Here is a 13156-nt window from a genome sequence, read left to right on the forward strand (position 1 = left end):
ATTAAAAAAGATAAATGACAGCAATTTTGATCCTGAAAAATGACTCGATCCATTACAAACTTTAAATAAAGACAACCTGTAGTTTCATCCCCTCTTTTTTGCTCTCTAATTCATCAATATAAATGTTATGCCCCTTCTTATTATTCCTCTTTCCAAAAAGAAACAACCTTTTAAAGTATTAGTTTCCTTTCTCTCTTAATTGGCCACAAATATAAATAATAAAATTCAAAATGAATGACTTGTGAAATACGAGCATTTTGATTCATTAATGGTATTTTAGTGTTATTGATGTTAGAGAGCCAGGAAGAAATACAGAGAGCGAGCACGAGAGCGAGAGCGACATTTCTAAGATCAAAACGTTTCTTCAGTTACATCTGAATTAAGACATTCAGACAGTCGGCATATTCAGTCTCTGCGCGTGTGAGTGTTTGTGTATGTACGCATCTTAACACATGGAAACTTCTGTACATTTGAGAGTACGCCTGTGAGTGTTTGAGTGAGTGTGTGTGTGTGTGTGTGTGTGTGTGTGTGTGTGTCTGCCTTTGATCGGAGACGACAGCGCTAATCAGGCGCCTTTGTCAGAACAACAAACGGACCGCAGCGGAGAAGACTAGACGAGAGAAACATAAACATACTTCTGGTTTCCGTTCCACTCACACGCTGTCGCTTGACAGCCCGGTTGTCATGGATATCACAGCAGGCGGTCCGTTTGTGCACGAGTGTGCGTACACACCGTTACGGTTACACGGTTACAGCCGGCGGTGACAAGTTTCGCTCCAATTCGGAAGCAAAAAAAGGCTTTGAATTTGTGTTTCAGCACACGTGTGGCCGTGGAAAATCTTTGCAAATACCAAAAAATTTGACTAATCTCAATGAAATGAGACATTTGGCTACAAAAAGCCTGTTCACACATTGTACGGCCTTTTGGTTGCCTCAGGGAGAAACAAGAGAAAGCACTTCATCTGAAACGAGTCTCGCTGTGAGAGCGAGAGACTAATTTCAGATGAGGTTGATTCATCTTTCACAAGATTAATTCAATGATCCCTTGGATGTACACTCTCTTAAGAGCACACGTGTGTGCCCGCCTGTGTGTGTGCGTGTGTTTCGTGAGAGGCTGACAAAAGTCGGGAATGCACCCAATTAGTTAAAGAGTCCGGGCCCACGCACCTGTCTACCTGCGCCGACAGTGGCCCACGGCTGCGTGCATACATTTACACATTAATTGACCAGCTCGGGTCATTAATTAGTCAGTCAGGAAACTTAATGACGAGCCGCTCGTTTGTACGTGACACCACTTATGTCTTCCCTCAATCTTTTCAAAATGTATGGCCCGGCGTTTGATAATACGCCCTTGGAGATAAGAAAAGTAAAAAAACATATCCAGACATCTGTAGCCTCCTTCACATCAAGTACCAGTGTTGTAAAGTTGTTTCTAAAGTAACTATACTTTGAGTGAGCATGCTCAACATCTCTCAAAGTCGCAGTCTGTTAGCGAGAGGGCTGATGCAGCGTGCATGTGTGAGCGCACGTTACCTCTCTGTCTTTGAGGACAGCCCGAGTCCGGTAGAGCAGCAGGAGACGGACGTCGCTGTCCCGGAGGCTGAAGTTACTCTCCAGGATCTGCAGCACGTCGATGCGAGGCAGAACGGGGAGCGACGCGTCGCCGCAGAACGGATGCAGCCAAACCAGGAGGTCGTCGGCAGTCACCGCGCTGTCACTGAGAGAGAGGGCGGCGGGGAGGACAGCAGTCAGACAGGCTGAGTGAGGCAGACATAAAGTGACAGAGATGGAGAGGTAAAGTGTCGAGGTTCTTCTAAAAGTTATTCAGTGGTTAAGAGCTTCTAGGTTTATTCCCACGAGCTTGTTCAAGCTCACGTTTATTGCAGTTCATTACAGATTCATTGTAAGGAGGCGTGTGTCCATATTGAGCTTTTTTTCCTCTGGCACAAAAAGCGCTGGCAGGGCGCTGGAGAGCGCTTCAGACTGGCGTCGCCTCTTTGCTTTATATTATGCATTTGGGCGACTAGCTTTTTGCTTGTGGAGCATCTCATCGCCGCTCAATCCGACAGCCGAGGATGCGGTGCATGTACGATCCGTCTGAGACGACAATGCGGTGAATATCATTGCCTCGTCCAAGAGCTACTGTGTAGCGCGGTTCCAGGCCTATTCATGCATTCACATGCAGCGGTTAACATAGCACTTTGTATTAAAATCTCCTGCTTTCAGTCGGGGTCTTTTTCTGACGGAAGTGGAGAGGTGTGAACGGCTGAAACAATGAAAACAAGAAACACTTTACATTACTTTTTTTACTGCTAAAAGTGTTGCTTTTGTAACGCGTTAACACTGCTGTTCTAGCTAGCAAACATCAACCAATCAGTAGAAAAATAATCTCCAACATTTTTGATAATCGATTAATCGTTTAAGTCATTTTATTTGTTTTTAAATGTTAGGATTTGCTGCTTTTCTTTGTCTTTTGGATTACTAAATATAACATTTTCAAGAAGCTCAGAGGAAATCACTTTGACACTCCGCTGATAATGAGGAGTCATTTTGTCACAGATCTGTTTTACTCTCATTTGGTTGGCCGGTGGTTACCAGGCTGTGGCAGGCGCTGTCTAAATGTTGTCGTCTCAAAAATAAAGCTAGCAGGCAGGTTGGCCGCTGCCTCTTGTTGATTTAACTGGTTTGCCAGTTGAATCAACTGGCAATTTACTGGCATTTGACACTCAGCAGGTGTTCATTTCAGGCCTTGAACAGAAGCTGAGAGAATAAAGAGAGACTGACACAGGAGGAGAAATATTTTAGAAACATGTTTGATGACAAAAGTGTGTGTGTGTGTGTGAGAGGAGATCTGGATAACCTACCCACTCTGGACATTATTGTGCACAGCGGTCACCATGGCCTCCAGGACACTGAGGGCTTGTGGGTAATTTGTCAGGGCGTCTGGGTCTCCACTGAAAAACAAACCGCATCACCACAATTAAGATGCATTTCCAAATGACCACAATAAAGAGGGACAACAACTGAGGGAAAGAAAACGATCAAAGGCTGTATTCTCCGGCACAGTGTCAGTTAAAAACGTGTCTGGCAGCAAGTAAATGTTTCATGCAAACACAGCTTTGTAAAAATTAGCCATCTTGAATTTATTAAGTCCTCGAGACATGAAGCAACAGAAAAACATTTTAACTCGTCTCCATCGTTTCAAGCTCACAGAGCACGTTGGTGAAACTCACCAGCATATTAATACTTTAATCATTTGACGTTGATTAAAGAGCTACTTTCAAATAAGGTGTAAATGAGATTTAATGGCACATAATAGCAGCTGAGCTTAGAAAGGTACGGTCTGTTCTGCTGCATTGTGTGTGTGTATCTGTGTGTGTATACACACTGTATGTCGCAAGAGTTGGGCTATTTTTCACAAAGACAGAAAGGGAAAAAAAGGGTGATTTCCCCCGACTCCACTCCGCTTTGCAGCCGTGCTAATGTACGTACACTATACACAAAAGCACCAAGGCCCCCGCACACGCACACACGCATATATATACACATACATACATATATACATACAAATACATATATACATATATACATACATACATACATACATATACATATATATGCACACAACATACAAATGATCTGGCAAAAGATGAAATGACGATGCAGCATTTCCTTTATTGCATTTTACTACTTATGAATATTTTCTCTTCAAAGACACACAAACACAGACTCGTTATGACAGATACAAAAGATGGCCATTAGTGTGAGACTCAGGTGTGCCTGCTGCGCCAGACTGAAGGCTTCGGGAGAGCCAAAAACAAGACCGGCTCATTCATACCTGCCAAACACAATGCTTTGAGAAAGCCCTGCAACAATGGACACGCACACGCACGCGCACACACGCACACATACTTGAATGCATAAAGGGATATTGTGACACGTTCAAGGGAAAGAGTGCCTCTGATGAATACATAAGGCTGTGTGTGCGTCTTGCACCTAACACACACACACACACAGACTGAGTGTGTGTGTGTGTGTGTGTGTACTATACGTGTGTGTTGGAGCAGGAGCGGAGTGAGATCTGGAGGGGAACAGCTGTATCAGGCTGCATTAATTATGAGAAGATAATGACTCAGAAAAAGGAGAAAAGCGTGTGCATGCAAAAACAGTGTTTCGTTCATCAGGGACGGTGCACACTTGTCTGATGAACTACAAATGTGTGAGTGTCTGGGCCCGCGCACGACAATCTTCTGGTGTGTGTGAGTGTGTGTGAGTGTGTGTGCCAGTGTGTAAATGCAGGTGCCATCTATCTGCAGCATGCGCCATTGAGCAGCCATAAAGAAGCGGGAAATGAGGCAGGAATATAATCAAGGCGATTGGCACTCATTCATCAATCGGATGGCCCGATAACATATCTGTCCCCGTCAGTAAAACCTTGCGCATTGGTCCGTCAGTGTTAGCGCACAAGGTTCTATGAGCATTAAAGAAAAACGTAAAAAAACACACTACTCTGAAGATAAACCTTCCCTTTAAGCCTTGCTAGTTTTCTCGTTTTTGGATGTGAAGTCCTACAATATCCAAGTACTTTCCACTGGCCTGAACTCTTGCAGCTCCGAGGCATGTCGGCCTGAATCATTGCTCCCTTCCTTTTCAAAAAAAGACACCAATAAAATGCTGTGAGTCCAACTCCCACAGGCAGCTGCTGCAAAATCAATTCAACACTTTTGTTATGACAGTGCCAACATGCAGAGCCCAAAGTGGACCACCATGCAGAATATATTTTAGATAACAACCAACAGAGATCGGGTAGTAGGTGGTGTGTTCGGGTGGCCTTCAATATTTTAGAATATACATCATAAAGGCCGCTTTTGCGGTGGATGAAGATATTTCTCTTCATCGGATTTATTAAAAAAAAAAAAAAGACATATATATTTGCATACATATGTTTGCAATCACAGCAGACAGGTATGAAAGGGCTGCATGGAGATGATTATGTTGTTTTTGAAGGCGCAACAGTGAATGTAAAAGAGAGAAAAAAGGGAAATGTATGTACTAACCTGACAACTTGATTTTCCTCCTGCCTTCGTTAGGTTAGTCACAGTGTGCGTTATCTTTGGTAGCACACAGTGCACACGCCTACAGCGGGGTCATTTTCTCAGTGCCGTCCTATTGTTAACCGTTTTCTGAACAACTCGAGTGTGCTACCCAGTGCAAACACCAGATGCCCACAAAACGCCCATCATCTGGATGATGGTGAGGAATTTGGTAGTGAGGCATTAAGTAAGCTTCACTATGTAGGAAAGTGTATGAAGGAAATTTAGTCAGACATATGACAACTTGCACTTTAGAGGTGCTGGTAGGTTTATTATTAAACTGAAGAGAAAGCCAGGCCAGCATTTTACCCTGGCTTCCACTCTTTATGCTAAGCTATGCTAAGCTAAGTTACTCTCCTGGCTCCAGCTCCACAGGTAGGTCACAGACGTGACGTTACCGATTTCCTCATCTAACTCAAGAAAGTAATTAATTCTGGTGCACAGCCAAGCTTCTCTGTGTCGCTGTCTGTGTTCTCAACGGGCAGGTGTTTTGTAACCTGTAGGGCCAGAAGGAGAGAGATGTTACCTGAGTGCGGCCACCACTCGCTCCATCGCGTCACGGAGCACCGTTTTCACAGACAGGTTTTGGGGTCCAACCGCCACACGCAGAAGCTCTCCGATGCGCTCCAGAGGCTGCCCATCAGTTGCCATGTCGACTGCCAGCTCAAGAACTTTTGACCTCTCGGATCGGGACAAATCATAAAGTTGGCTGTACTGGAATAAAGAAAAACAAAAGTGATGGTGTGAGAGAGTGCAGACGTGTTTGACCTATCGGGGAAAATACGTGATGAAGGAAAGCAAAGTTCACAATGTACAAGTTCACAGCCTTGTCAAACAGACATTTAGAAAAGATAAACAGACGCGAGGAAATCGTAATGTGAGATGGCAGAGACAGGAATTAAAGACAGAAAGAAAGATGTGCAGTGTGGTTCCTTGTCTTAAAATATTTTCAGCATAAATGCATCTTCTTTTCCTGATATATTCATAATATACTTGTTCCTCTACAGGCAGCACTCTCATCTTTGAGTCAAGATTTCAGTACATGCAGCACTAGAGTACATTGAGTCAGAGCAGATCCTCAAAACCTCGACCCTCGTGGCAGCTCCAAGGATTAGATCTGGTTGGTGCTCGTCATTGCAGCAACCAAAGAATGTGCTGAGATGCACAGTGCTGTTGTCTGCCAGGGGAGACACAAGAAACAAGGCCAGATGCTGCTGTTGGTGTCTCGAGTACCTCAAGATGGCAAACTTTTAGAAAACAATCTGAACGCACGAGTGTTTGGGGAAAACTGGCAGAGGGAGAGCTTTCGTTGAGACATTGACATTCTTGGCATCAAGTCAACGCACAATCACCGTCGGCATTGGACTCAGACAAAGGTGCCCCTTGTCCCCTCTCCTGTTTGTAATATTCACGGTATATGGACGTCATATACTCATTTATATTATATTCATAGGAAGGTTATCAAAGCCTAGCTGAATACGGATTGAGCTTTTTTTTTAGACATGGTTCAGAAGCCGAGTGTGATACAGTTTGAGAGTCAAGTTTGGGACCATGGTCGTCTCTTGGAAAAAATATAGATCTTTCATTACAGGCATAGAGGAAGCACTGTTTCAGTGCCAGTTAAGGACATGTGGGTGTGGTGGAAGACAGAGCTGCACGATAAAACTAAGCTCTCAATACTCTGTTCCAATCCTCCCTTATTAGCACACGTTTTGCTGACAGAGAGCGATTAAGGACACAAGCGGCAGGTGTGTGAGGCTGATTTAGCTGAGAGTAACAAGACGGAATACCAAACGCCAAACAGCAAATGTTATTGGTGGCAATTTTGGTGCCAAACAACAACCGCAACTTCCCCGGTTTGCATCCAGTGGAGGATCCTTGTTGCGTTTTATTTCCCATCCATCTCTCGTCTATCTACTGTTGCTATCAAATAAAAGGTTAAAAATGCCCTAAAAGATCATTATTTCTAAAAAAAAAAGACGGTAATTTTGCCTGCTACAGCACTGAGAAGGCTAATCACCACAGTCATGGGTTTTACACTCTGCAGTATTTGATTCATCGTCTCTAATGTCAAAGGGACATGAGCAGGTTGTAATACAGATCTGTACTTACTTCGACACAATATCTGCAGTGTGTGTAATTTGCCGTTTGTCTTCATGGCAGGTCAAGGCACTGTGGTAGATTCCTCTACGATCCGCTATTATCCCCGGCAGCTGGTCACATACGCTTGACAAATGACCAGAGTGTAGCCAAACAGAGCCTACACGGCTCCTTCTATCTATCTCTCTCTACCGATCTGCCCTTTCCTGGTACTTATATCCTTTGTATCAATCTCTAAGGATATAATCGCTTCCTGCACTACTAGAAGGAAACATCGTACAGGTTGGTGTGTGTGACTTTAGCATTGTAATGCTTGTATCTTCTTCACCATTATGGAGGGTAAACGCTTTCAAGCACCGATGAATCATTGGCTAAATATCATAAACTTGCACAGTGTGGGGGTCAGAAATGATCAGTTTCCTTGGTCGCATAGCAACACTCAGCTCCCCAAAACCACAAAGTCCCATCTCTCTGGCCCCACATACACACACACACACACACACAGACAAAAACACACCAACCCAGGAATATACAACACACACACACACAGTCTGTATATCCAACTAAAGGTGACCCCGTGACCAGGCAAGGGGAACAGGATGCGAGTGTAAATGTGTGTTAAAGGAAGTGAATGAGTGACTTGATCAAAAGGAATTTCGGAGAATTGCTGTTATCAACAAGATGAACACACAAACGAACCACATGTCCCTTGTAGATGTGTCACAGCATGTCAGAAAGTTCACAGAATTTCTAATATGGCATGCGTATTACGTACATTTTTTTTATTATATATTAATTTACTTTATTTTTTCTATTTTTCACTTTTATGTCCGTTTGTTTTTTGTCATTAACGATGTTTTGTCACGTTTTTGGTTCAGTGTAACAGCAACTGAAATAAAAAAAAAGTTTAAAAAAAAAAAGTATATCATCTCGTTTATCCTGCTGATGAAGCGAGGTCTGTGTTTGTAACTACCTAAAGGTGAGCAAGCACAGTCTTGCCATGTTCAGTGGATTTGTTTTGTGCAATTTCTATGCGTTTCCTCCACAAAGCCACCAGATTTAGCTGCATAGGACTTACAAAGACCATCTAAGTCTTCAACTGCTCACTCGACACAGTTTGCTGAAGCGCACCGATGAATCACTACAGCAAACGATTTGCGTGTCTACGTCCACACTACTTTTAACCCATCATTTGCCATAAAATGTACAGCAAGACGTCTTCTCCCTCTTTAGCATATGAAGTGTCTGGCAGATGGGGCCTACCTGCTGGCTGTCTTTGAGTGACAGAACGAAGGCATGGCTCAGGGTGTCCAGGTGGGCCAGCGATTGCCGCAGGTGTGTCAGAGCCTCATCAAAAGTCATCCCCGCTGGGTGCGACCCTTCCTGCACCCCGCCACCTTCGCCTCCTCTCTTCCTGCTCTTCTCGCCCAGCTGGCGCAGGGCTTTGGTGGCTCGCTTTATCACCTCCGACCTCGCCTGGATGCTCAGCTGGAGACGGAATAGGATCAGAATAAGGAGGAGGAGGGACGGAGGGGATAAGGGAAGCAAATTAGGGTGAGGGTGTGGGTCAAATTGAGGGGAGAGAGGGAAAGAGAGGTGCACAAGTTATGTGTATTCATTTCAAACTTACCATGTTGACGAGGGGCAGGCATAGCCCGATATATATGCACCAAAATACCACGAGGAATCGGGGTAGCATGTGTGTGAGGAGTGTGTCCGTGTGAGAGAGAGATGCACAATTTATTTTCGGGGGGGTAAGTGTATAAGCATTATGTGCATACAGTCTTTTGTTTTACGTGAGAGTGAATTAGATACAAGAACTCACAACCAACTTCATTCAAAGCCTCGGGCAAGGTTTGAAAACAGGCTGGAGGTTGAGCTTCCACTAAAGAGGCTACCTCAGATCAATACTTCAGAGAGGGGGAAATGCCAACGCTGTATCCAGCCATCCGTCTCACCCTTTGGCCTTGTAGGAAACGGATCAGTCCATTGTGTGGGGGGCAATGGGGGTGTGAAAGGTCAGATGCATTCCAGGTAAAGGGGGTAAAGAGTTCCCCTTGAGGGTTCAAAAGGGAGAGAAAAAAAGGAAAGAGGAGGAAGGTGAGGGGAGAAGGAGCAGACAGTGGGTTTCTGAAGGTTAATCTGCATGTTAAAAAGCACAGTGGGGAAAATAGTGCCTGGTGGGAATTGGAGTTTAATTGGCTCTGAAGTAGAGTGAGATCAATTAGCTCTCTTGGAGTGTCTGGGAAAGACAAAAGTGACATTGAAGAAAGGTCTGGGGTGGGGAGGGGGTGGCAGTGTGCCAGCATGAAAAAGAAAAAAAAAGCAGCGGGCCACCATTGATAAGGTGCGCTGAGACACTTTCCCCTGCAAGACAATTTTTTCAGAGTGCTGTAATTATGTGGCTGATAGTTCTCCTGCTATTTCATAATTTATTTTATAAATCATGACTGGTATCTGTGTACTTTGAGGTGGCAAAGTGTGGATGTGAACAGAATAAATTAGAAAAGGGCTTATGACGTTCCCAAAAATGTAGCCGAGGGGCACGAGAGACGACTGGGCGGACGATGGAGATTACAAAGTGATGAAGATGACAGTCGGATGAATCTTGTCTGGGTGGCTGCCGGGAACTACCTTCTGTGCTGAAATTCTAAATCGTCAGTCTGCCAAACATACACCAGTTCCTGTCTGAGCCTCCTTCACACTGTACTGTGTCATACAATGTTTCCTCTTTTCTGCCTGGCGTACAGTGATTCATGTGAAAGAGATGGCTGGATTTCAGGGGGGGAAAAAACGCTGCTAAATTGCAAATTCAGAGCATATGATTGAGGGATTGCCTCCGCACGGCTCTCAACATGGAAACGGCTGAGCTGGTGGCTCGAAGCTAGAAGAAGAACGCCAACAGTGCAAACAATGGTAACAGTGCCCACAGACCACACGGTGTTAACCTGAAGGTAACTGGTAGGTGGACGCTACACTTCTGCGTCAATGCCGTTGGTTGGGATGCCGGTATAAGCTTTGACCGCTATGAGATGCAGTGCAGAGTGGCGGCCATTAGCTTGCCAGTTGGTAAGGCAAGGCAAGTTTATTTGTATAGCACATTTCAACAACAAGGTAATTCAAAGTGCTTCACATGAAACCATTAAAAGCATAAAGGCAAAAGTAAAGGAGATTTAAAACATACATTGAAACAATAATCGATGTCTCCCTGAGACATTACGCTGCACGCAATCAACCATACACTGCCGCAATTCTGCAATTACTCGCACACAAACCACGTCTGGTAACACACAGAAACTCTGAGTCGCTAGCCGGTCCGGCTACGTAAAAACAAAGCACAGAGAACCTGCTCAGGTCGACACATCTTTACATAGCAAATAGTTTGCTGCTAGATTAATGCCCTGAATTTTACACCTTTAAAAAAAAAAACACAAGCTTCCCTGTTTGACCGAAGTTAGGCTTACATGTTCGGCTGCATCAGGTGAGAAGGTGATGGTATCCAGGAAGTGGACAGCGTCAGCAGGGACAAGCCTGTCCAGGTATTTGCCGCAGGTGTCGTACGCATGGAGGTATTCTTGGTCGCTCTGAGGGGGTCTCTTCAGCAACTGGGGGTCTCCTTTCCAAAAGAGCTTCTGCAGCCACACTGCGTGGACTGCACTGGGGGACACTGTGGTCCCTCCACCACCGGGCACAGGCAGCCGATTAGCAAGTTTGGAGATAGACAGGACGTTCTGACTAGTCAGAACTGGTTGTAGAGTCAAAAGCGGATCCAACGATTCATCAGTCAGGTTGCGGTAGTTCAAACCTGCAGGAGAGAGTTTATTATTTAGAAGAAAAAAAAACAAGATAGCGACGTTCAAAACAAAGATGGCGACGGCCAAAATGCAGCGCTCAAGGCGTCAAAACGAGGGCGTCTATTCTTTGTACACATGATCTACTGTGGCTCACATGTTCAATGCTTTCTAAAGGGAAATATTCATTCAAGCTCAACACAATAATACGATGAATAAAGAATATGACCTTTTCAGTTTATTGTTTAATTTACATTGTTGAATATATTCTCTTTTTTCTTTACTGCTACTCTTAGAAATACAGCGACGTTAAAAACACAAAAGGCATTTTGAGGCATTGTGCATACAGCGTTAGCACATCTGCATTTACTTGACGAGGCAGAGCAAAACAGCTGCATTGTGGGGGGGAAGAATTAGCATTCAAATTGCACGCCCAACACGTCACGAAAGCGGCAGTTTTCTGCTGCATTCACATGCGACATGTCCAAACCATGCAAGTGCTTTGCAGGATAATTACAGTGATTTGATGTGCAGATGTTGTGAAATGTTCCATTACGCGACAGAAACGCACAGAAGAGAGTAAAAGGTTTATGTGAACAACAAAGATAGTGCGTGAAAAGGGGTGCTGTCTGCTTGCGTCCACATGCACAGGTTTGTGGATCCGTCTGAAGGCGCCATATCTCCTACCACTGCAGTACTCTGTGTGTGTGTGTGTGTGTGTGTGTGTGTGTGTGTGTGTGTGTGTGAGAGAGAGAGAGCAAGTGGCATGCTCTTGGTCTCAAGCGCTATCAGACATTACTGGGGCAACACCACAGCCTGTCTGGGCTTTAAATATTTAACACTGGTCTGCCTGTGGGGAGGGCTCAGAATCCGTCACGTGCGCACACACACACACGAAACTGTGTGCGCGCGCACGCACACACGCACACACACACACACACAATACTTTCAGACAGGCCCAGACGGACACTTAAACCGCAGATAAGAGTTACATGCACTTCCACATGTACACACTCTCTCTGTCTCCGTCTCTCCCCTGCCCCACCCACTCCTCTTTCTGCCTCCGCCTCTTCCCGACTCCAAGCAGCATTTCATCCTCTTCCTCAGGAGAGCCCCGCTCACACAGTCACTTGGTACCGTGTCTGAAACCGTGACGAATATTGGACACACACCACCTGCCTCTACATGGTCTGGATGCTTTTTAAGTCTGTTTAGGAATGCAAATTAGTCACTTGTGTGTGTGTGTGTGTGCGTGCGTGTCTTAGAGTTGGAGTTATTCGAAAGTCGGTGGCCGGTGAGACACCGCAACAGCCTGTGTGTCAATTTTGCTACAAAGTGTTTGTGTGTGTGTGTGTGTGAGAGAGAGAGAGACACGGACAGTGCTAGTTTGTATGTGTTATATACGTATGTGCCAGCGCATAAGTGTTGCTCATGCATGTACGTACAGTATACATGTGTGCGTGCTAATGTGTATCTGGTGGTCTTACTTTTGCTGCAGTGGTTCAATTTACAGTTTGCATTCCATCTAGGGCTGGGTGTGATCATTTATTGTCTTTCAACGAAATCATATATTGAGATATGCCATTGTTGAAATTAACGATAAAAAACACACAAAACACGAACTTTATCAGAAAACCCCCAGTGGAGTTAAATCTAACTATTATTATCTCAGTATGATTACTCTGTATAGCGTGGATGCATTTAAATAGCTGGAAATATTCATTGTTTTTTCCTGTATAATTCTACTTTATGTCTAAAAGAAAATGTACTTTTTGTTATATAACAGTTTTGTTATTTAGAAATCTGCTTTTGTCTTGCTTTTGAAATCCAAGAACCATTGTTTAAAAAAGAAACTACTTGTAATTCCAAGTGAAAATGAGCAACACTAAAGAATCAGTTTCTATTGTAGAGATATGATACGGTAGCTGTGTGTGTGTGTGAGTGAAACTGAAATGACGCAGCAGCAGCGAGAGCTTAAAGTAAAGTACCCTTTTTCTTAGTTCATGCAGAAATGCAACAAAGTGTCGGTGTGGATGACTCAAAGGCGAGCGCGTCTGTGTGCTAAACGCAGACATGCGTCACCGGTAAAAGCGGCGGCGTTATCTGGGGCTGAGGGAGGAAGCGAGGCGTGAAAACACAGCTGACACCCGGCTGACCTTCACTGAACTCCAT

The 13156-nt window shown here is 44.5% G+C and overlaps 1 protein-coding gene across 1 annotated transcript in view; it reads right to left on the reverse strand.

Moving 5' to 3' along the window:
• The window catches only part of nbas (NBAS subunit of NRZ tethering complex), a gene marked incomplete at its 5' end in the record, with an annotated part of 121992 nt that overhangs the window by 28812 nt on the left and 80024 nt on the right, over window positions 1–13156 (reverse strand). The window contains 5 exons of the mRNA XM_079291210.1: window positions 1534–1717; window positions 2865–2954; window positions 5620–5807; window positions 8457–8681; window positions 10658–10998. Coding sequence (XP_079147336.1) covers window positions 1534–1717; window positions 2865–2954; window positions 5620–5807; window positions 8457–8681; window positions 10658–10998 — 1028 coding nt within the window. The remainder of the gene's footprint in view (window positions 1–1533; window positions 1718–2864; window positions 2955–5619; window positions 5808–8456; window positions 8682–10657; window positions 10999–13156) is intronic.

This window comes from Melanostigma gelatinosum (assembly GCF_949748355.1).
Source record: "Melanostigma gelatinosum genome assembly, chromosome: 19".
In the NCBI taxonomy this organism is placed as follows: Eukaryota; Metazoa; Chordata; class Actinopteri; order Perciformes; family Zoarcidae; genus Melanostigma; species Melanostigma gelatinosum.